The 24,604-nt window shown below is 37.7% G+C and overlaps 1 protein-coding gene across 5 annotated transcripts in view; it reads left to right on the top strand.

The window, feature by feature from the left end:
• Window positions 1-24,604, top strand: part of ADAMTSL1 (ADAMTS like 1) — a 389,105-nt gene that overhangs the window by 324,856 nt on the left and 39,645 nt on the right. For all 5 annotated transcript variants that reach the window (XM_085567914.1, XM_085567913.1, XM_085567916.1 and 2 more), the window contains 3 exons: window positions 15,885-16,095; window positions 21,652-21,831; window positions 23,367-23,520. In XM_085567914.1, coding sequence (XP_085424040.1) covers window positions 15,885-16,095; window positions 21,652-21,831; window positions 23,367-23,520 — 545 coding nt within the window. The remainder of the gene's footprint in view (window positions 1-15,884; window positions 16,096-21,651; window positions 21,832-23,366; window positions 23,521-24,604) is intronic.

The raw sequence follows: 24,604 nt of genomic DNA, 5'->3' as shown, positions 1-24,604 counted from the left end.
CAAGTATTGCTTATGAGATACTGCTGCCCTAACTTTGTTCAATTGTCTTTATTGCTGGAAATAACAAACAAATACTATATAAATGTTTGAAAATTACTTTGTGAGTGGAACTCTTGTGGTAATTCATAGGTAAAAACATCACTGCTGCTGCAACTGCATGGTAGAAGATTGATAAATCTGATCAGCCATGAAAAATAAATACTCAGCAGTTAAGAAAAAACAAAACTCACTCTTGAAGGCCAGTATTTATGTGACTTTTGATACAAAAATTAACTGCATGAATACTCCTTGAATTAATCTGCGTGGTTATCCATAGCACTGTGGTAACCTTGCTACCAGAATGGAACTACTTTAAAGCAGCCATAGGTATGCATTTCCCTGCATGAATTACAAGAGGATGATTCTGTAGGTGAGAATCAGCTTGTGAAGCAAAGGTGAAAGGGATTGATGCAGAGGGGGAAGACTAAGCAGCTTTAATCCACCCGTATGGCTGCAGCTGAGAAGAGGGGAAATTACTCTCCCCTGTATATACAACTTCTCTCCTGAAGCCCCCTCAGTCTGGAGGAAATTGCCTGTCTGCAGGCCCAGGATGAAGCACAGCACGTATTCTGCAAATCTGTTCCTCTGATCAGAGCAAGTAGGCCTGCAGACTGCAGGCAACATGGTTAATGGAAAGAGAGGTAATAAGGCAAGTTGATGTGTCTCCCAGGCAGGCTATGATGAGATAATTACCTTATTTCCTTCATGCTTCTGAAGTGCTACACCTAGTAATATCACTGTGTTAAATACAATGGTATATTAATGAAAGAGTGTATAAAAACTTTTGCTTTATAATCAATCTTTACAGCGACTCTAATACTTCTTTGTAAAGGAAAAAATAAAGGATTATTTATTTAAATTAAGATTTTTCTCCATGTTTAAATCATAAGAGACTTTAGAATTCTAATTCAAGAAATTTTGATCCAGGAGTCTGATGAAAATTTAGGCTAGAATTATGTCCTTATATATGCTGATGAAGGCATTTCTATCCACTGACAAGTCCAAAAATTATAATACACTGTGGCTGTGAACTTAGATCTTTTCTACAGAAGTTTCTAAAATCTGTGAACCATTGATGCTTCCCAGAGCTCTTGCTGATGACTTATAGAGAGAGCTGACTGGTCTCATAGTGTTGGCTCTTCTCTCTGTCTTCCAGCTGCTTAAGTGCATTAACAGAAGCTAAAATTATAACAACCACTTTCCTAAAATATTCTTGACATGTAAGTAACTTCTGGAGTATGAAGTTGTTGTAGGTAGAGGAGGCATTCCATTGAAAAGGCAACTGAGATGGTGCTGAATGTCTAGGTAGGCAAGGAAAAAATGCCCACATCATGAAGAAAAGGCTGAGAAGCCTTGCCCAAGAGAATAAAAATTCTCTCCATATATATTTAGAGAAATCATTCCAGTGACATTTCTTGAACCTAAGCAGCCCAGCTTGCTTAAAATTTAATGATTATGTCTAAAATCTCGTACAGTTAAAGATCTTGCTTAGCTGTAGAGGGAGAACATTTAAATGTTAGGACTTCAAAGCTTAATGCTGCTTCTGCTACAGGCATTTTTGGTTACATGTGCGGCTACTCTGTAGCCTTCCAAAGGGCTAGCCACATAAGACGTAAACAACTGTTTTACCTGTTTTACTTTAGATAGACTGAACTACAGAATCTCATCAGCCTTTCTGAAAGGTCAGAAGGCATGGACCTCAAGAAAGATATTGTAGAAGTATTAGGTAAAGAGTAATTTCATTTTGGTTTTGATCCATCTTTTTTATCTCAGACACGTTAGAAGAATGATACTAAAAGGATCTGCACAGTAACTGGATTACTGTTCATTTTGTTCCTTACTAAAAATAGATGTGGATAGATTAGAAAACTTCCTTACACACTTAATACTTGAAATTAACCTATGGTGCTGTCAACCTTTTCAATCTGTAATTGCCCTGATCTGTCTTTGAACAGAATATAATGAAAGAATATACTGGCAATATACTTCACATTTATGAAAACACTGAGAGATGATGGTGCTTGTACAGCAGCTGAGAATGCTTTGAAATTGTCTTAGGAATACTGGCTTAATATTTTAGCACATTACTATTCTGAGTACATGGAAGAGAGACAAAAACTAAACCACAGAAATCTGTCTTCAAATACTCACAGCTGTATGGTGTCAGAAAAATCCCATACTTACAATTCTTACAGAAGAAAGATTAAGAATTGGGAAGAGCTGCACACGAAAAATTGGAAGATTTCCTCCATCAAATCCAAACTGAGTCTCCTGGGGTTTCAGATTTTGTTGAGAGTTTTTTTGTGTATTGCTTCAAGAACAATAGCAGAAAAAGAGTCCAGACCCTCTTCTCCTGGAAAGCAGTGTAACAGAATTTCCCATTTTGAACTGAATTAAGAAAATGGGAAACACTGCAGAGCTGATTGCTAAGATGGGAGCTAATAATTGACTTTCAACACAATAGCTACAGAGTAAAATTTGCTGTCATTAACTTAGTTTAATATTTCTAGAAAAAGAATATAGCTTGCTTTGGTGTACTAGGGGAGCCAGCATGCTTTCCACAGGAGAGAGAGGAATGAAGACTATGACAATTTTAAATCAGTCATTCAGTTACTTAATTTGTGTCAGTCAAGCTGTACCACTAGAAGAATTACATAGCAGTTATAGAGCAGAGCACAGTCTTCCAGAAGTAAACTCAGAATACCTGCTCATTGCCTAGAAATTTTTCTAAGTGAAAAAAACAAAAGGGAAGATCACTCAGTTTTGCTAATTGCTATGCTTGTATTCTAAACTACCAAAAAAAAAAAAAAAAAAAAAAAAAAAAAAAAAAAAAAAAAAAACACAAAAACAATTAGAAGAACCCTATTTCAATGCTTTCAGCTGTTTTCAGGAACAAAATTATTCACATCCAAAATGTGTCTTTTCTTCAGCCTCCACAGCCTTAATTACCAAGGCAGTCATCATCTAATTAGATATAATTGCTCTTGTTATAAGAGCAACAGCATGAGCACCTCATGGTGAGCAAACAAGCTCTATCAAAGGGGTGAAAGAGAATATTGTAACTCTCTTATTAATTGGAACTGCTAAATAATTTGGTCAATGAGTGTTGAAAAGTTTTGGTAAACATGTAGAGTAGTGAAGAGAGAATCAAAGCAACAAAAACCAGATTGCTGAAAATGGAAGAAATTACAGGCAATTTTTACAGCTTTGTTCATGAATATTTTCAAAACTGAACTTTTATTTATGTGCAACAAAGAACAGCTGAATTCTACAAAATGAAAAGAAAAAAAAAGAAAAAGAAACAGCAGATGGTTCTAGGAATAGCACAAAATTTCACCTCAGCACTCTCCCTTTATCACTTCAACCCTCCGTGGTTTGCAAGAAAATATAGGAAACCATCTGAGTAGTTCTGATGCATATCTGAAAGGGCAAGCATTGCCTGAGTTAGCCTGGGTTCTTCCTCATTGGCTAATTTTTTTCTCTTTCTTTTTTAATTTCTTCTGTGTTGGCTTGATTTGTGTTTGTGTGATGAATCACCTATTCCTATTTTAACGTTTGTTTGTTAAATATGGTATTGTCATCTGTTTTGCTCTATTTCCCATCTGAAGTTAAACTACAAAGGATAAAAAAAATCAAAATATTTTTCAAGTCATTTAGATTGGTGATAGGCCAGACTTAGTGTAAGGCATGCTCCTATCAACAATCTGAAATTAATTCAATATGGGTGAAAGGGACAGAGTTTTCTCTAATCTGTTAAAGGTGACCTAAGTAAGTGTGAAGGGTGTCGATACAGATGTGTTTTGCATTGGTGGGGGGAAATATTAGAGCATCTCTCTAGTTCATGAAAAAGGTTAAAAGGTCTGCAAGTCATTATGTCTACAGATATTGCACTATAGCCTTACTGGCAGGGGATACCAGCTCTTATTATTATCAATTTGGGATTCTTTTTATAGTTGTAAGTTATAATTAGCATTAATGAGGCAAAGATCATATTGCTGTCTCTTTGTGACACAGAAAGGTTTTCAAATCCTCACAGACAAGTGATGCATTTTTTAAATGGATGCATTTAAGTGTATTTTTAGCTGAAGCACATTGACAATGGCTTTGAGATCCTCTTAAGATCTAGCCCACAGAACCTCCTGGGATCACAGACCACAGCCTGGGCTGTGGTGGAAGAGGTTGGAGAATCAGATATTAGAAGGAATATGTTGTCACACAGGGCAGATACACCCTTGTTTGATGCCTGCAGTTTGAGAAACATCTTAGACAGAAGCCGAGCACTTGGTGAGGGAATCATAAGGTCATTTATTCTCTAGCTTTGCTATGCTCCACACAGCCTATACTGGGACATCTAAACAAGCTGCCCTCCCTAGGTGGCTCTGTTGTGCTCTGTATCCTCAGCATCCTTTATGCAGCTGCAGTTACAATGAAGTCCCCAAAGAGACTCTTTTAAGCCATGTGTGTCACATCAAAATATGAAGCAAAGCAACTTGCAAGTTCAGAACGTCAGAGGAGCTCTGGAGCCTCCATCAGACCCTGCCTCCAGCTCTTCTAGTTTAAAATTTCAGAGGTCTTCCCCCATTTTGCTTTTAAATAATATGACGGTTCCTTCATTAGATAGGATTACATTAAAAGGCATTTTCCTTCATTACAGCTTGTATTCCCATCAGACTACTATCTCAATGAAATATTAGAATGTAATTACAATTTTTTTTAGTAAGTTCTACCATATATGCTTCTTACTTTGAATGATAAATCACACTTCTTTATCAGAATACTGTATACTTAGATAGATTATTTTCCTCTACAGAGATCTCCAGTTCACTAATTTCTCCAAGTTAGTACACCATTGTGTTGAAACAATTTTGTCATGCCCTAATACAGTTTTGTTATAGCTTGTTTTGTGATGAGTATTAGCTTTAACTTGTGCTGGGGACTTACTGATCTCCTCTGCAGAGCAGACTATTCTTCTTTTTCTTCCTGGCACAGTCAATTTTTTGGGTTTCATCACCTTAATAAAGTCCACTTCTCCTAACCTTTCTCTTCACTTATGCTAGAATTTAATATCGATCTTTTTCAATATTTTGAACAAATTTGATATTAAAAAACTTGATATTATAACTTAATAATAAAAATTTGATATTTTTCAGTATTTTGAACAAATACTATGTCACTCCAGTGTTTCATATGTTAGCTTCCACTCCTAATTATTTTCTCTAAATTTATTCTCAATCTTCGTCAGTATTAATTTACTTCCTTAGCAGCAGGATTTCATTCCCCAAAGAAGCTTTCCCAACAGCAGCATAAAAAAGCATGTCTTTCCTTTTGTGCCAAATACAAAGTCAAATATTTTGTAGCATAATGAGCAGGATTAACTTTTTCACTTCAGCTTTAGCATATAAAACAAGCTACAGGGTCTTATAAATTGTTGATTTTACAATCTTCACTTCCTTTAAAAAGGGTGACCTGAACAGCACCATTATATCTTCCACTTACAGTATTGTTGAAGTAATTTATAAGAGCCTGAGAAATACCCAGTACTTTAAAACCAATAAACCTTTATGGATGAAATTATAAGATATGCAATAAAAATTAAAATATGCCCTAATTCTTGAAAATATATGTTTCTGTAATATAGTTAGTAATAAGAAAGATTCACACATGAATTGAGAAGGTGCCTTCACTTCCATTCAGTTTGGAGTGAATTAAATACCTATTAAAGGAGTCAGACTGATGAAATTATGAATTCTCTATCTGCCAAATAGGCCTGACACATCTCCAGAAGTACAGCAAGATCTATTTGTCCCCATGAAAATTTCCATCTTCAGTGTGCAATTACCCACTAGAATTGTGACTAAGCTGATGTATATTCTAACCAGCTGTTAGTAGCTTATTCACACCTTTGGGAGACACTTGGAGCACTCAAACAGAGTTCTATGTATCTAATTACCACCCAATGGATCCACAGATTTGTCACTGTATTGTATGGATGTGTGTTTGTTTAATTGTAACTCTTACATTGTTCAGGTCTGAACAAGGATTTTCAGGTACATAAGACAAGCACATTTCCCTTCCCATGAGGAAGCAAACTATACTGTCTCAAGTCATGATTTTCTGCAAGATCAAAGAAGCCAGTTTCTCACTCAGGAAAATTTGGAAAAGTGCATTAAGTTGTTCTTCTGTAGTATATGGATTCTGCACATAGAATTCTATGTAGATATAGCAATTAGGATGGAGATATGACATGTTTAATACCTTTGAATTTGCCTATGTACATCACAACTTTTATGATACCATCACTTTGAGTAGAATTTTTCCTTCCATTGAGTCAGAATCACTTGATACTTCCATGAATCTGACTACTTTAACATAGTTGTTTTTGACAGTTTGTGGGTATGAGTTTAGAGCTTTCTCACTCTAAGTGAGGAGCACCTCTATGTTTAGGTCTATAAATGTCTATGGGGAAAAAAACCATATTTTAATAGAGAAGAGTAAATTACTAAATATATTTCTGGTCACAGTTTCAGGATCTCTAAATATAAAGTAAAAAGGAATAGAATCATAGAATGGTTTGGGAAGAACCTTAAAGATCATGTATTTCCAATACCGCTGCCATTGGCAGGGACGTCTCCTAGAACAAGTTGCTCAGAGTCCCATCCAACCTGATCTTGAACACCTGCATGGATGGTGCTTCCACAATTTCTCTGGGAAAGTTGAGACTTTATTCCTAATATCTAATCTAAATCTACTCTCAGTTTGAAGCCATTCCCCCTTGTCCTGTTACTAGATGCTCTTGTAAACAATCTCTCTCCATCTTTCTTGTAGGTTCCCTTCACAAACTTGGAAGGCTGCAATTAGGCCATCCCAAAGCCCTCTCTTATCCTGGCTGATAATCTAAATCCTCTCAGCCAGGAGAATTCTCTCAGGAGAATTTTTGCATCCCTCCAATCATCTTCATGGCCTTCTCTGGACTCACTCCATCAGTTCCATGTCCTTCCTGTGCTGTGGCCCAGAGCTGATGCAGCCCTGCAGTGGGGTCTCAGCAGAGCAGAGCAGAGGGGCAGAATCCCCTCCCTGGCCCTGCTGCCCACACTGCTCTGGATGCAGCCCAGGACACGTTTGGCTTTCTGAGCTGTGAGTGCTCATGGCTGGGTCATGGCCAGCATCCTTGGGGGTGCCCCCAGCATCCCCAAGTCCTTCTCAGCAGGGCTGCTCTCCATCTGCTCATTCCCCAGGGGTTGCCCTGACCCTCCGTGAGATTCCCATGGATCTATAATTTGATTTTTTCCAGGTTGTTCATCATAAATATACAATATTATGAAATTCAGCATAAAATACTGGTTCTGGATGCACCCTTGGAATAAATTCTTGTACTGCATTTTTTGCACTATATTGCAAGGACATTGAAGGGAATTCAAAGCAGAACATGAGTTCAAAGCAGACATAATGAGTTTCCTGAGTTCAACCACAATATCATATAGTTATAGAGATATATTCTTAAGTTCTTTCCCCTACTAAAAAAGCCTAGAGAAAGATTGTGTATGCCTTAATTTGAGAGACAGTCTGTTTGTATCTTCTTCCTTGGTTAAATAGTTCAGGAGTAGTTCATTCTGTTGAAAATATTATCCCTGTAATGCTGCCAGTCAGGTCAGCAAGAAGTTCATGTTATCTGCTGGTTCTGTGGCAGTACTGCTCATAAAACTTGGATTTGCTGGAGAATTACTGAAACCCAGTCACTGTTATCTGAACACTCATTCATGAATATTCTTGCTTTGTCCATTCAATTCAGTTGCTCACCTGCTGACAAATGCTCAGCCCCATCTCTGCACCCCAAACGATCCCCTTTCCAGGTAACTTTTCCAATTTATATATCAGGCATGACATTCTGCAGTGTCCAATATCCATTTGGCTGCTTTGGGTCACCTATTCTGGCTATGCTCCTTCACAGTTTTTTTTTCCTGATCCTCCTTATTAGCAGAGCACGACTTTTTTAAAGTCCTTAACTTAGTATAAACACTACTAAGCAGTAAACAAAATATCCATGTCTTATCAACATTATTCTCACACTGAATCCATCCAACTTATAAAGAAGGAAATAACTCTACCTGAGCAGAAACTGTGATAATTTTTTATTTATTTCTTTGCAAAAGAATCATGTAGACTGATCTGCAAAATTTTTTTCATAAATTAGTGGTTCTTGTGTTTCTGCATTGCTTGAATGTAAGTTTAGGGCAATGTACATTAGCTCAAACTCACCCTGGTGTAGTTCCCAGTATGTTTCCTCCACGAGTTCCTCATTCAGCTTCTGCCACCTCCTGTTACAAGTTCCACTTGTACAATTTGTGTTCTATTCCTCAAACATCCCAATATTATTTCTTAACCAGCTTTCCACCTTTACACTGATTTACTCTTTTCTTTACCTCTTAACTGCTTTATTCTTGAAAGACCTACCAAGGATCTATTTTCATTATATCTCACATAGTAAATTAAACAACATCCTTGTAACAGGTTGCTGCTTTAAGCATAAGCCAAATCTAAACTGGTATTCATTTGTCTTTTCAAACCTAACCTCCTCTGTGTAGTTATATTAAAGACTGCCATTACTATCAGTTATCTCAATGCTGAAATTACCAACCAGAATAAGTCTGTACTTTTTCAGTACCCAGTATGTCTGCTAATTCCTCAAACAAGTGTCCCTGCCAAACCAGTTCTCTTAGCTGAAGCTGCCTTTTCATGTTCCTGTATGGTTTGTGCAATATTTATCTATAAAAGTTCCCTGAAAGGACCACTGCACAACCTCCCACTGTTCAAAATGTTGACAGCAGAACACAAACCCTCTTTTCTGTCCTGCATGAATAGTTGGTGTTCTGTATCTCCAACACAAGGGACAGCAACACTTTTTTAAAGTGCAGAACATTATAAATATTGCTTGAAGCATGTCATGAGGTTATTCTAGCTATCAGAATTGTCAGCTATAGAATTGCTGTATATTCCTTTTACCCTCTATACTTTTCTGATATTTGAGTTCCTTCTCTATATTCCTCTGCTTGGCTCTGTTGTATAAATACTGGCTCCCTGCCACAATCAGCTATAATGAGCTGCAATGTTAATTGTTTACAGAGTGCAGGCCACTTCTGTCACCTACCACAGCACTTTCATGGAGCCTTTGATCTGCTTATGTGTGTTGTCTGCATATCTTTAATAGATTTCCTTCACTTCAAGGAAGACACTTTTTGAAGAAAGCACCTCATTCTCCCTTAAGCAATCCCCTGAAACCTTTCCTGCCTGTTCAGTTTCATTGTCACAGTGGAGGCACTGTGCAATGGATATTGTACAATGGATTTTGTGAGGCTGGCCCTGAACAACTCTAAGTATGAATTATTTTTTTCTGGTTTTGCTGGTGATGATTTCTTTAAAAGTATTTTCATTTTTTTATATTTTAATGAGCATTAATTTTTTTCACAGCTTAGGTAAATCACATTTTTCTTCTGAAGTATGTGTATATTGTATGTGTATTTGTAATGTTTGATCTACTACAAATTGAACCACAGCAGTAGGGAAATCCCTTCCTAGAGAAATCAGATCTGTATTTCAGCACCAGAGTCTTTGCTCTCATACTTCATTTCAAAGGAGCAGTCAGATTTTACTGTGAGTGATTTAACATCTGGATGAAAAATAACTTAAAGTCTTGGCTTCTGTGCCACTTTCTTTGAGATTTCTCTGATTATAAAGTCAAGAACTGACTTGGGAGTTCTCATCTCAGATCTGTAGCTTCACTGCAAGAAACTATGCCACCCAAATGGAATGGTTGGTATATTTTCCTGCTGTTCAGAGCTTAAGATCACATTCTGACATGGTATTTTAGGTGTGATACTGAGCATGTCTACTCAGTCAAAGGGTATATCTGTTAAACAAGGTTCAAGAAAGTCTTCACACCTGAAACAGGAAACTGCCACAAACACTGTTCCAGGTTCATCAGGGAAAAGGAAGGGAGGAGATTCATGGTCTGTGAACAGACTTCTCTGTCCTCACTGCCAAATGGAGAATGCACAGGTTTACAGAGGACAAGAGGAAGCCAGTATTGATATAATATGTGATTTTCTCAGCCTGTTGTATGCACATATACACATATACACATAAACATATATCCACATATACACATATACACATATACACAAATACACATCATATACATATCACATACACATATACACATCATATACACATATACAAGGGCTGCCTCACAGCCCTTGTGCACTGAGGAATGTCTTTATGCAGGCAGGTGTCAGATGTTAAGTCATAGGCTTCTAGGGATACCTTTCTCCACACTGATGAATGTTTATTTTAGAAATAAGAGCTCTTTTCTTTCACTTTCATATGGTTTAACCACATAAAAATGACAATAATTTCATTTTTTTAACTAGTTTGGGAGGTCTTTGTCTTGAAAAGTGTTTACTTTTCCTGTGCAATGTTCAATTGTCTTGGCACTGGTGGAAGGGACTCTGTTAGCATTAAACCACATCCCTAGATAATTTTCTTATAACATCTAACGCCTAAGAATTATTTGGTGTTTACCATATATGTTATGCATATAGGAACTAATCCAAAGTTGTCACCTACATAGAGCTTTGGCTCAAGACTACAAGTTCTACCTACATCACTTACTTTTTCCAGACTGATTATGGGTATTGAGAACAAGCCTTTGTTCTGAAGGCTTGTAGCTCTACTGGGCCAACAACTAATTCTAGCATCTTGTCTTGCCATGACTAGGTGCTTACTAGCCAGTGCCACTTTCTGATGTCTCTAGCTAGCAGAAGCATTGTCTGATCCCCAGTTCTTGTGGCAGTGAGAGGGATGTTTCAAAACTCAGGTAACAGTGCATTCTTGTCCCTTATTGTTTTTATTCATGATGCAATAATGCCTTGAGACTCCTATCAAGCTGAGACTCCCATTGTGGTAGCTGGTAGTAAAAGACAGAATAAGATAACATCTTTGCTGTCAGGTTACTAACTAAGCAGGCAGCATGGACAAAGCAAGGGGTAAAAAAATAACAAACCCTAAAGTATTGTTGTGATTTGGTGACTATGAAGCTCAGACATAGGTGGGAGAATGCTACAGTCCAGCCCAGTACTTTACTTTGGACTTAGAGGGAATATACCCATACTCACAGGTAGCCCATGTTTCAGCAGTTCTGGTGTCACTCATCTCTGGAGTTAGCAAAGAGCTGGGAAAAAGATCCTGCTTTCTCAATCCTCCAGTTCTTCACCAGAACTGCTGGGGTATAATATGATATTGATACCTGGATTTTTCTATTGAAAGAAAGAAGGAAAGTTCCTTTCTAATTAAAAATATCTGTTTAGAACTTTACAAATTTACATGTTCATGTCATGTGTTGGAATTTTTAAACAGCCTTAAACTGATAACAAATGCCCAAGTTTAATTCAAAGAGCACAGAAAGGATTTTTGTTAACTATGTGAAGATCATTTCCCTATTACAAACAGCATAGTTTAACTGTTTTTTGAGAGAATTGCTAACATTTTTAGATTTACATTAATAGTATGGAATAATTGTCCTGTAGTGGTAAGCACAGATTATTGAGTCTTTTTTGGCCATTGGAGCTTCAAAATTGTTCCCTTTCTTTTATTCAGGGGAGCTGTGAGTATTTACATTTTAAAATGCACTGACCATGATAATTGTAGAAACTGTTGATGTAGAATTAAGCATATACAAAAGCATTCCTTAGAAAAGTCTAATTTATTCAATGAGAATGTTCCAGAAAATAGCAATTTATTATTCGTCCTTTAGCAATTAGACTTACAATTCATAAAAGTGATGGTAGATCAGATTGTTAGTCTAATTCATAATACATATTGGCTGATAAATTTCCCAAACAGTGTTTTTCTGTTCATAAAATCTGTCCATTACTAATTCACTTTGTTAGTTTCTAGTTCCTGGAAATTCAAGAAATGCAGTCTTTTGGTTCACTATGGTTTTCATTAAATTTTGTCTAGTTTTAAACTACACCCTTCCCTTATCATTGTGTGTAAGAAACCTTGAGCAGTCAGATCTGGTACTTCTGAAACTACGTCAGAAACTACTGAGTCTGCCTATCTCGATGTGCATTATGTGCCCATATAGTTGACCAACTCTAAAAAAACTACTAAGATATCCTTATGGACGAAGGAAATCATTCCTTTAGAAAGTTAGCTTCTATGATCAGTTTTGGTTTTGAAATTTTGATGACACTTGAAAGAAGTTGTATTTTGGACCATCCTCTGCTCCCTAAATATTTCCAGTAGAAACCTTTTTTCATCTATGTTCATTTGGAAATGGTCATGTAAGTGTGATACATGTGATATGTGTATCAGTGATATATATATATTACTGATAGACATATTCATTTCAACACATCCAGCCCTATGAAATTGCCTCTTTCCTCTTACATTCCTCTTTGCTAGCCATCTCTAAATGTCTCAGTGGTTTTGAATTAATATCATTTTTGTTCAATCAGTTCAAATATTCAATGCATGTTATGTATATCAGTAGAGTTATGTATCTATATCCTGAAGAGGATGAAAACATTTTGAAATGTGTTTCACATTAAATACAGTTGTAGAAATGTTTTTAAAGTCTGGTTTGGTCTTACATACATAAAGACTACTTAGATATTTATGATGTGGAGATGGACAACTGGTGAACTGATAGACCTAGAGCTAGAACAAGCCAAGGGTTTAGTAGCATAAATGCACCAAAGTCCTACTGTATGATAAGGCTAAAAATACATTGTTTCTCTGTTACCACATGTTAGTACAGCTTTGGGCAGTAGTGAAGAAGAAAGGGGAAGGGAAAAAATCTATGCAATTCTTTCACCAGGTTCTGAAAAGTAATATAGGAAGTACCAAACAGATGACTTTCAACTGTTCTATGAACCAGCAAGTATACAGATATAAGGCTATACCTTAACAGCAGCCACAGGCAGCTTACAGTGATACCAGTTCCACTTGTGCAAAGTTCCTTTAGCTTGATTCTGTAACTACTGTACTCAGCCTTTAAAGTGTAAGATTCTTTCCTATTTTAATTCTGGTCTTGACAGATACCCTGTGTATTGGAAGAGTCACAATGGCCAAAATACCTAGAAGAAAAAATAGACAGAGGAATTCACAGCTAAGAACCACATGAACTAGGACATATTTCAATTAGCATAACATAACACTCTATAGTAGGCACAAAACAGCATTTCTACAGAAAAAGTGTTATGTATATAATTTCAAGATTATTATCTCCAAAAGTACGAGTTGTCAAGGAACTAATTAGTAAATTTAGTAGGATAATATTAATTCAAAATGTTACAAGCACCTTTAGCTGTTATGAAATATTTCTACAGCCCTGTAATTCTATAAGATTTTCATTAGTTTTCTCTGTGCTTCTTAGGATGTTGAAATTCATGTGTATCATTTATGGTTCAGTTATACATGTGCATCCCTACTCCACTTTATACATGTCTGCTTTACATTCTTTACCTTCCATCTATGCAAGCCCATTAAAGTCAATTGGGACTACAAACATACAAGGGTAAGAAGTATTTGACCTCACAGTTCATGAGCTCCTCAAAGGAAACTCCTCTTTAATGTAGCTGGAAAGAATTGTGAAAAAAACAAAATTCATTATGGGAAGGGTAACAGATGCAAGCTGCAACATTCAGAAATTTCAAACATTGGAAAAACAAATCCTTTCTTTTTATGGAAACACAGCATTTCTTTCTGGAAGAAGAAACAGACACCCTCTTCTGAAGAAGTCAAGATGTCCAAAGGGTTTATGTGGCTTGCTAGCCACTGAGATGTGAATTGCCAACAGAAATATTTTGCACTTAAACCAATAACAAACATAATGTTGCTGGAGGCAACAGCTACTGCTGGCACTTGAGAAAAGATAAATTCTAGCAACTAACAATGTATCAAAATAGATTCTGAAGTAAGAAAATGCCTTCTTTTCACCACCTACTCAAATGTCTTATTTTAGATTGCACCAAAACTGAAGGGTAGATGATAGATGATATTTCCATTAATTCTGACAATTTCATGGGAATATCTGGGTAGACCTCTTCCCCCAGATCATCCATATGGAGAACATATTCCAGCTTAGTTTAAGTGGCTGCCATATGTCACTCCTTTTCCATTATAAATAGCTTCCAGTACATATGTACAGATTAGTGTCCTTCAGTGTATTATGGCCTGGAAAGTGACCATAGGAACTTCTAACTCAGTACTCAAAGTGCATTTATTGGAAAGGGTTAAACAGATTGTTGTCATTGCTACTAACAGAACCAAGAATATTGTCTAAAGGCAAACTACAGCATCATTAGTGCTTACAGTGAGGCTCAGAATGCATCATTTTATAAAATCAGAGAATGTCACCAGCAGATGGACCACAATAGGGGAGCAATGTCCTCTGGTCCATCAGGATATCATCTAGGGAGGAAAAAAATTTTCTTATATTCTAGCTGTTTAAATATGTTAAAGGTGTTACTTGAAAGGGAGAAAACATGCTCAAAAAATAAATTTATAAAATAAAAAGAGGTTAAAATTGTTCAGGGATTGCAAGATAGCACAGTCTTAAATGGTTATTTGAGTACTGTGTTTCCTAACATAGTATGTTTTACATGCACTGAGTCAATTTCCATTGACTGCAAATCTCAGAGCATCAGAGTGGGGTTTTTTCTGCTTCTTCCACAAAATCCGCTTCATTCTGCTGACATGCTTTGTGACTTTTCTTCATTATCTGCCTCCATCCTATTTGGAGCCTAAGGGTATCCTCCTCCATAATCACTCTCTTTAAGCTTCTGCCTGGATTTGCTTTCTTCAAAGATGAGCTCTCTGAACCTTCCTTTCCCCAAATTTGTAATTCATTCTCTCAGCAATCACTTTCAATAATGTCATGCTGGAAATGAAGCTACTCTTCAAATTTAGAAAACACTATCTGGCTTTCATGCTTTGATTTTGGATGTGGGAGCACTGACTTTTGCGTGAATTGTTGGGGAGGCTCTTTTCTTGTATTTTCTTTCTGAATATAGGACTGGTTTTTTTTTTTTTTTTTTTTGTGTGTGTGCATCTCTACATATCTCTGAAGTGCTTTCTAGCTGATGCATGAGTAGAAGGCCTAGTATTTGAAGGAATTTTCTGTGTTTATCTGAGAGAATGATAGGTTGTACCATTCAAATAGTAGAAGTCTGGTTTTAAGGTGATGAACACTGAAATACGTTATTAACAATCCTGTTTATGCAGGATTTACATAGCTAGTTCAGAGAAGTTTTAGTTCAATGGCAGGTCCTCATCCAGGGGTTAAAGATGATCCCCTACTGCCCCATTGCATCTCTAAAGCTTTAGTACCTCCTATCTCAGCAGCACAGAAAAGTCAGTCAGGAATACCAAAGAAATTTGTGTTCAGCATTTGAGTTTTAAATTCTTTTAAGTAAACTTCTGTTAATATCTTTCTTTATTTTTTGTTTAAGATAGGGGGAGAAAACCAGTTCATTAAAGCCGCTCTATCTTGAAATACATTGTCCATGCTCCTACAGACAAAAAAATAATCCTACTGTAGGCCACAAAACATTTCCTGGGATATTGCAGGAATCCCAGAGACTTGCAGTCCAAGAACTTCTGACAAGAGGTGAAAATGCTGAACTGCAAGTATTCATCTTAGCTCATTCTCCAGCTACCAGAGTGACATTGATCAGAGAAGAAAAATTCTCTTTCGTTTACTGTTTCTTCATCTGTCATTATAATAAGAGAAAAATTAAGGTGAATTTTTTCTGTGCTTAAGATTTTCTCTGCTTATCCCTTCACAGGTGGGAGATTGGGAATTGGAGCACTTGCAGTCTTACCTGCGGGGTTGGTTTGCAGACACGAGATGTCTTCTGTTCTCATCTCCTATCAAGAGAGACCAATGAGACTGTGATTTTGGCAGATGAATTGTGCTCTAAACCCAAGCCATCCCTTGTGCAAGCCTGTAATCGCTTTGACTGCCCACCCTCCTGGTATCCTACAGAATGGCAAGAGGTAAGAATTCATGTCTAACCTCATTTTATGACTTCTTAAACTCCTCATTGCACACATTTCAATGTTCAGAGGGCTGGAGCACCTCTCCTAGGAAAACAGGCTGGAGAGCTGCAGTAGGGAGGGCTCCAGGGAGAGCATAGAGCAGCCTTATAGTTTATCAGCTGTGCCCACAAGAAAACTGAAGAGGCACTTCTGAAAAGGGCATGTAGCCTTGGGGGAAAGAGTAGAGGGTAGATTTAGTTTAGATATTAGGTAAAAATATTTTAGTGTGAGGGTAGCAAGGCACTGAAACATGTTGCCTGGGGGAGATGTGGACATCCCATTCCTGAAAGTGTTCGAGGCCAGGTTGGATGTATTTTTGAGCAACCTGGTCTAATGGAAGCTGTCCCTGCCTAGTGGGGGACAAAGGGGGGAACTAGAAAAACTTTTAGATTCCTTCCAACACAAACCATGCTATGATTCTATGGTTTTGCTTTAGCCCATCAACAGGAATCATAAATCATTCTGACAAGCCATTTAGAAACTGCAAAGTGTGCATATTTTGCTCTTAAAAATGCATCAATGTTTCCAGAGGCAAATAATGACTAGCTGTTTCTAGTGCAAAGTTATTGGAAAATCTTAACAACTGGCTATAGATTTCAAACAAAAATATCTGGAATAAAATGGTCAGCTGCAGTGAGTGGACTTGGGTGAGCTATGTCTAAATTTTTAGGAATACTAAACTAGAAGGATTAAGGATAAAAGAGTCTTTAAAGCATTTGGAGTACTTAATATATTCTCAAGTAATAATTTTGTTTAATACAAGAAATATTCCACATGCTGCAGATTAAGATATGTGTGTTAAACACTTACCCTTGGGAGATGGATGCTTTATTGCACTATTTATAAAAATTCCTGCCTACACAATGGGTCTGTACAAGGCTTTCCATCATTATAAAGCACTCTGAAATGAGTTAATTTGTTGAAATCTGGTTGCAAATTAAAATGCTTGCATAATTCAAAAGACTTAAAAATGCTTCTTTAAATGGCTGTAATTCAACAGTTTTAGTAATACCACTGCAGGAAGAAAAAATCTTGCAGTGTTGTCAAGACTAAAGGAAAAATTGGCTATGTGGTATAGTTGTAAGGAAAGCACCTGTTTAAATCTTCACTTTTGATGTGTGCAAGTCTTCATTCTCTACTATGTGAAAACTATTAGTATTTTGCAGAGTGCTTACATATGCCTATTCAGTGTCTCCATATAAAATCTGTTCTTCACTTAACCAGACAGCCAGGGAGATATTAATGTGCTTACCTAATGAACTTGGTTAGGCCATGAAGCTGGGAGAGCTTTGGGTTTGGGCAACCAACCCAGTAAAAATATTTTTTCCAGTCTGATGGTCTGTCAAAGCTAGGTAATAAGCCTAAGGCTTTAGTCCTCTGCTTGAAACAATTCAGTGATATATCATGTTTTAATTTGTCTACTCATACTCACACACATGTATATACTTAGTTGTTGAAAATTTCCAAGCTATTGGTGTAATAAAAGTTATATTTGCAAATAGCAAATACTCTTCTACTAGTTCATAACATAATAACAAAAGTCAAGCATTTTAAAATTAGGATATGCTAGAAGGAGCACCTATGCTTTTTTAAGTCCTATAATTGGCCACAGTCCTTACAGAAAGCAATTTTCTCTAAGTGTATGTGAACAATCAGAAGAGATATGTTATAATATGTGTAAAAAATTATTTTCTTGCTAAACAGTGATGATTAGCTATAGGCCACATTAGAACAATTTTTTTCTGCTAGAGCTATCTCCAAACAGATTTTTCAAGATTGTAGCATCTTCCTCAACAAGTTTAAAGAAACATGCTTTCACCTGCGTAAAGTAAATTTTCCAGCTGTTTAAGGGCTCTCAAATGCTATTTCTGAAAGGCTTAGCAGATCTTAGTGAGGAGGAATATTGATTAAGTATAAAAGCTTTTACAACTATGTTAATAAGAAATTAAAACAAACTGTTCACAGGTTCACACTGGTAGTAGCTAGCTCGCATCTTCTCTGGGCCGAGGGAGAACCTGTGCTGTGATTCATTGCTAAAGTTCAACAAAAGTCATATTGTAGGTCTTCTGCCTTATTTCCACAGACTTTTTAGGCTGGACACTGAATATTTTCTGTGCTTACCTTTCACTGGAGGAAATGGTACAAAAAATGTGCTTCTCTACCTGCTGTCTTCTGCTTCTGTTCAGATGAGTACTGTGCCAGAAAAAAACCTCTAATCCACCAAAATCAATTTCCATTGTCTCATTTCTTAAGGATGTCTGTGTTCTTTCTTTGCAACACCATCATCTTTACAGATATTTCCACCCTGCAAGAAAGCCAGATCTTGCAGCTCAGTCTCACACAGGTTGCCCATCTGAAAACCTGCACCATGAGGCTTGTGCATTACACTTAGGGATTATTACAGTTGTTGGCTTCTGAGACATGGAAAGAAAACAAAACATTTGAAAAGGATGTGAGTGGCTGAGACAACTTCTGGAGGTGACCTCCAGTCATGCAGCAAAACTGCAGTCGATCACTCCAGCAGAAGAAAACCTGAAGAGAAATTATTTTTCTTGCATTAAGGGACCCATAACACTTCCCATCTCCCCAGGCTCCTGAGAGGATTCCCCCCACACAGGGAGATGAGGGATCCTTCAGGAAGGTGCCTTCCTCACCCTAGGGAAGGTCCTTTAAAGCTTCACCAACATGAAAGTGTAAAATCTGTTCTCCACACAGCCAGATTTCAATACATTTATTTGGCCTCATCAGTGGAGTTTGTGGTACTTTTCAGGACACTCAATCACACTGGTTTAATACAAACACACAAAATAAACCCAGAAGATTTAAACTCTAATTACCAGTGTTTTCTTTTCTAAGCCTTTTATTTTTTGTAAGGAAGGGTTGTCTGAATTAAATGTCATTCGAAGCCCTGGTATTTCTGGTAAACACACAATAATTATCAGTGTTGTATCATTAAAAACAATTTTTAAAATATCTTTTTACATATTCCAGACTACTTTATTAAAATATATCTAAATGCATTAGAATCTTTATCATTTTCAGTTGTGCATTTCTAGAGCAGAGTTTAGGTTTTCATTTTACAAGGTCCTATATCTGTTCTGCATACCTGAAATGGGAGACATCCATTAGTAAATCTTCATTCACTTTTGTTTTATTTGTGAATAAGTGCTATAATCTCAGTCCCAACATTCTTTATTTGCTCTTGAATGCTGTCTTTGCTTCGAAACAATGACTTTAAAACAAAGTCAGCATGGGAAAATTGGTAGTATTTTCTTATATTTTCTTTTCTATTTCTAATCTATACCATAAAATGTCTCTTCTAAATTTTCAAATGTCAGACCTTAAAAGAAACTGAGAGACTTTATGAGAAAAAAGTGTTTACTCCTTTTGCAGGTGCTTTATCTTACTGTGGAATCTTAGCAGAGAATTAATTTTTGACAGTAAGAACAAACCTATACTGTTCTATACCTTGAGTAGAGAGCAGTGTAAAATTAAACCCCGTGGGAGACCATGGAAAGGGACCCAGGGGTCCTGGTTGATGGCAAGCTGAACATGGGTCAGCAGTGCTCTGGCAGCCAGGAGGGCCAACCCTGTCCTGGGGGGCATCAGGCACAGCTTCACCAGCCAGGCAAGGGAGGGGATTGTCCTGCTCTGCTCTGAGCTGGGGCAGCCTCACCTTGAGTGCTGGGGGCTGTTTGGAGTGTCATGATATGAGAAAGACATTAAACTGATAGAGAGTGTCCAAAGGATATGCTAGAAAGATATGCTAACTCTCTCGTGTTAGAGAGCATCCAAAGGAGGGCAATGAGGATGGTGAAGGGCTTTGAGAGGAAACTGTGAGGAGCAGCTGAGGTGACTTGGTCTGTTCAGCCTGGAGGAGACTGAAGGGAGCCCTCAGCAGTCTGCAATTGCCTTGTGAGGGGAAGAGGAGGGGCAGGCGCTGATCTCTTCTCTGTGGTGACAGTGACAGCACCTGAGGGAATGGCCTGAAACTCTGTCAGGGGAGGTTTAGGATCAATATCAGGAAAAGGTTCTCCCCCCTGGGGGTGGCTGGGCAATGGAACAGCTCCCCAGGGCAGAGGTCACAGCACCAGCCTGACACAGTTCAAGAAGCATTTGAACAGTGCTGTCAGGCACCTGGTGTGACTCTTGGGGCTCTCCTGTGCAGGAGCAACACTGTGTAAGTGAATAAAGTCCAAGAAGCAAGAAAATATATATTTTGTCTAATGTCTGGTAGAGTTGGAAGGACAAAGAGACTTCCTGAGATTTACTGATTGATAGTAGGAACATACTTTGTGATATTCATAGTGAGTAACCCATTTGGTATCTTGTATATGATAAAAGTCCTTAGGCAACATTGGAATAATACTTTTAATCATATTTTTCTTCTTCCTCAGGAATGAATTTTCCTCAAAGGGGAGGCTGATAGACATTTTCATTTTCATTAGTTGAAAACTACTGTCTTTCCTGCTTAAATTTTTAGAAGTCTTTGAGCTTTGCAACATTCTAAATAAGTAAGACAAAAGTTGATTTTACATATTAAAAGAAAACAAATATAAAAATGTCTTTCTGCACTCCTCTCTGTCTTTCAAAGAAAATGTTTATCCTAAATGAGTATTTAGCCTGAGTAGGCTAGCATTAAAGTTCATGCAGCTCTTTATCTAAGAGAGAAGAGCCTTTCATGACTGCAAGATTTTTTAAAACACTCCCCTTTTAACTGCTCAAGTATATGTTTTAATACTTCTCCATATTATTGTCTACTTCCCTTGAATAATTGCCATGTCACAGGCTATAATCAATTCCTGGTCATATCAGTGTAAGCAATCTCCCCCTTTTCTTTGCTAGAAAAAAAGGAGAAAAGGAGTTGAGCTGGCTGAACTGAGTGGAACTGGGAACCTGTTACTAGACTCAGGAAAAGAACTTCAGGAGAAAAAAAAAAGCTGAGCAAATAAATTTACAAAAAGTAGTCAGGAAAGTACTAAATTTGGTTACTCAAAATTTCCTGCCCTCCTTGAGTAGAAAATTGGATGCAGAGAGGGATATTTACATTAAAGAGAGAGGGGAGGTGTGTTCTGTGGATATTAATAATCTCAATTTACTTATCTACTGCTGGACAAGACTTTTCCACTCCTTCTGACAGTGTATCAGAGCTCAGACACAGATATTACTATTTAGATTCTCTACATCACATGTGTCTCATTTTCCAGGTGGAGAGGGCAAATTTGCCATCTCTGTACTGCAATGCTGACTCACTGTTTCTGTGTCTTTTGAAAGAATAGTTTGAAAGAGGACACTTCAGAAATATTGAAACACTTTTTCTAAAAATTAGCAAACTAAGATGCTTCCCTTTTCCAAAATAATTTTGACATTTTAAAAGCAGTCTATTTCAAGGTCTCTGAAATTTTTGTTCTATGTTTTCTGTTTGGCCAAGGCCAAGTGTTAATTTCTACCCTAATTCACAACTAGTTTTGCAGCAAGTGGTGTGATGTGAGGTGGCTGTCTCTCTTTTCTCAGTGTTCACAGACCTGTGGCGGTGGTGTCCAGAAGCGAGATGCACTTTGTAAGCAGCGCCTGGCAGATGGAAGCTTGTTAGAGCTGCCAGAAACTTTCTGCTCCATGCCAAGGACCATTACACAACAAGCCTGCAAAAATGAGGATTGTCCCAGTGAGTGGCTTCTCTCTGACTGGACACAGGTATGCTATTTGTTTGCATGAATATTTTACAGATCTTGGAGATGAAGATCCTAAGCCAGTTGGGATAGAGGAGACAAATAAAGTCAGACTTTACAAAGCATGTTATGCCCAGTATCGTCCTGTAATCTGTCCTTATCATCCTGGTTGAGGATGTTATCACTAGTTCCCCTGTGGTGTCTGCCTCCACAGATGTGCTTTAGCTATCTGACAAAGCCTTTAAGACCCTTCTGGTGTAAACACAAGTCACACTCCAAAAATAAATCCCTGCCTCTGTCCATGCATCTGGTTATTATTTAATCCAAGGCATCGATGAAGAGTAATCTTTATTACCCTAGGCTACATGCTCTTTGTTGACAAAACCTAGCTGTTCTGATAGTCTTTTCCTCTTGGGGCCACTCCAACCCTTTCCTGTGATGAAGAGAATAGAAGAGGAAGGGAGAGAACAGGAGAAGAGGTGAATGAAAGGGGACAGGAGGAGAGATATTATAAAAATATAATTTTACTTTATAAGGTCAAAGCAAAGGCAAAGGTTCATGTCAGTAAGCATGAAAATCATTGTGCATCTTTCAGTTTCTACCACCACTCTTCCAGTCCTCTTTCATGGAAGGCAGTGGAAATTGGAAACTGGAAATTGTAAAAGAAGTGCCAATCGCCCTACCGAGCTGTCCCACCTGCACCATTCTTCTGGGGATCAGTCTGGGCATTTTACTTAAATTAGTGGATGTTTTCATAAAGTCTTCTGCCAGGAGACACTTAGCCATTCTGGTGGTGAAGATGGTAATTAGAGTGCATTACCCATTTTCTATCTCTTTTTTACAGACTGCTGCTTGGTTCCAGTGCAAAGGCACTGTCTGTATTTCTTTTTCCACAATATTAGACGCATAAATATGAAACTGAATACCCATTCTGAAGTCCATCAAACCATGTCCACCTGTGCAACAAGGACTACAGTCTGGTATTAGAGGGTTTATACTATTCTGTGTAGGCCATGTGTAGTAGTAACTAGAAGGCTGAGATAATTAATTGGTGACTAAAATACTCATCCCTTTATTATTCCTAAATGGATTTGCAACAGCAAATCTTAAAGATTACGCTCAGGTGAGATTTTATCTGTCCCAGAATGCAACTGTGATCTTCAACTCCATGAGGTCTGCTCTTTTACATGAGCTGGAGTTTTTCCAGCCAGCAGACACAGACATATAGAAACAAAGCTCAAAGACTGCTTTGAACTCTAGCACAGTACCATTAAAACAAGAGACCCCATCTGACAGAAAAGAAATGGTAACAGGAGCATGGAAAGAATTTAAGTCTTACAGGACAGAAAATAACAAGTATTTAATCTCCTTACTGTGCCTGCACTGTTTGCAGCTGCATGGTCAGATGCTGCTCTGCTTTATACTGCTGTAACATTTTGAAAACTATTACTGGTCTATCCTGAGGTGTGTGTATGCAATGTGGATATGGGAAGTGAGGAGGGAGTGTGTGACAAGGAGCACCTTTTTAATTTCTCCTCTTGTTTCTCCTTCTGTTCCTAGTGTTCAGTGAGCTGTGGAGAAGGCACACAGAGTCGAAATGCTATTTGCAGAAAGATGCTGAAAACCGGCGGTTTTGTTATCATCAATTCCTCACTCTGCCTCCCTTTGCCATTCTCATCCTTGATCAGGCCCTGCTCACTAGGCCCCTGTGCACGTAAGTGGAAAAGGTGTTTGGCAGTGTCTGGGGAAAAGGGATTGGAAGTCCTTCACTAAGAAATCTGTGCAATTTCCTGCTTCACAGCCTGCTTTCGCACTAGTATTACTAAGTTTTGAGGAGTGGGTTCTTCTGTCTGTAAATAAGCCAAGCCATTGGAGGAGTGCTACAGATTTCACTAATGGAGTTGGATATCAGCCAGTGTGCTGGAAGGGAGCTACTAGTTTCTGGAAGAACTGGCGCAAAATTCTGACCAAAATCTTGATCTGAATTTCACAGCTGGAATGTAGAGGCTCGGAGATACAGCATAGCTGCCAGAGGGCTGGAGCAAATAAACTGCTAGAACAGCTACAATGAAAATGGTTTGGAAGGGATTTTGCTGATGATCATTTAGAAACCTATTATTTCATTATGTCACTCCAAATCCTCAATGACCTGAGATTTCTAATGAACCATGTAGAATATGTATTTCTAATAAACCATGTGTAATACAAGTTAGATGTATTTTATGTTGGTAGTTCATGCATTTGTTTTTGCCCATCACAAGTCCCCCTGTACACTCTTCCCTAGTTTGCAGTAAGCCAACTGGATATGTGAAAGTCAGGCTAGCTTCAGCTTGCCTCTGAAACTGCTGAATGTTGGGTATGTGGGGAGAAAAGAAGATCTGATATTTAGAATTTAAGCTTGGACCAAATTTTGCATGGCATATATATGCCTATGCAGCTTAATTTAGTGCTTCATAATAAAGATTATTGACACAGAGATCAGGAAACCAGAAGGACACACTGAACTAGTGCATTTTAATAGTATTTACCATGTTTTTAAGCCTAGCCCAGAGAGTTTTTTTCTGTCCAACATTACTCCTTGAGTAGCAAGACTTTAATTTTTCCTTACTGTTGTGAGCTGCAAGATCACATTGTTGATCATGTTGAAGGTTTGGGTGATAAACACAATTCAGTGCATTTCTTGAATAACAGTCTTTGTTGAAGTTCTTTAACAAGAACCATGTTTCCACTGAAGTTTTCTCTCTCCTGTAAAGATTTTATTCCTGAATATTTGTTTTCTGCATATACTCTAGGCTACT

The sequence above is a fragment of the Lonchura striata genome, chromosome Z (genome assembly GCF_050655825.1).
Source record: "Lonchura striata isolate lonStrDom1 chromosome Z, ASM5065582v1, whole genome shotgun sequence".
Taxonomy (NCBI): Eukaryota; Metazoa; Chordata; class Aves; order Passeriformes; family Estrildidae; genus Lonchura; species Lonchura striata.
The sequence above is the reverse complement of the archived record's forward strand: the minus strand, read 5'-3'. Positions and strand labels throughout refer to the sequence as shown.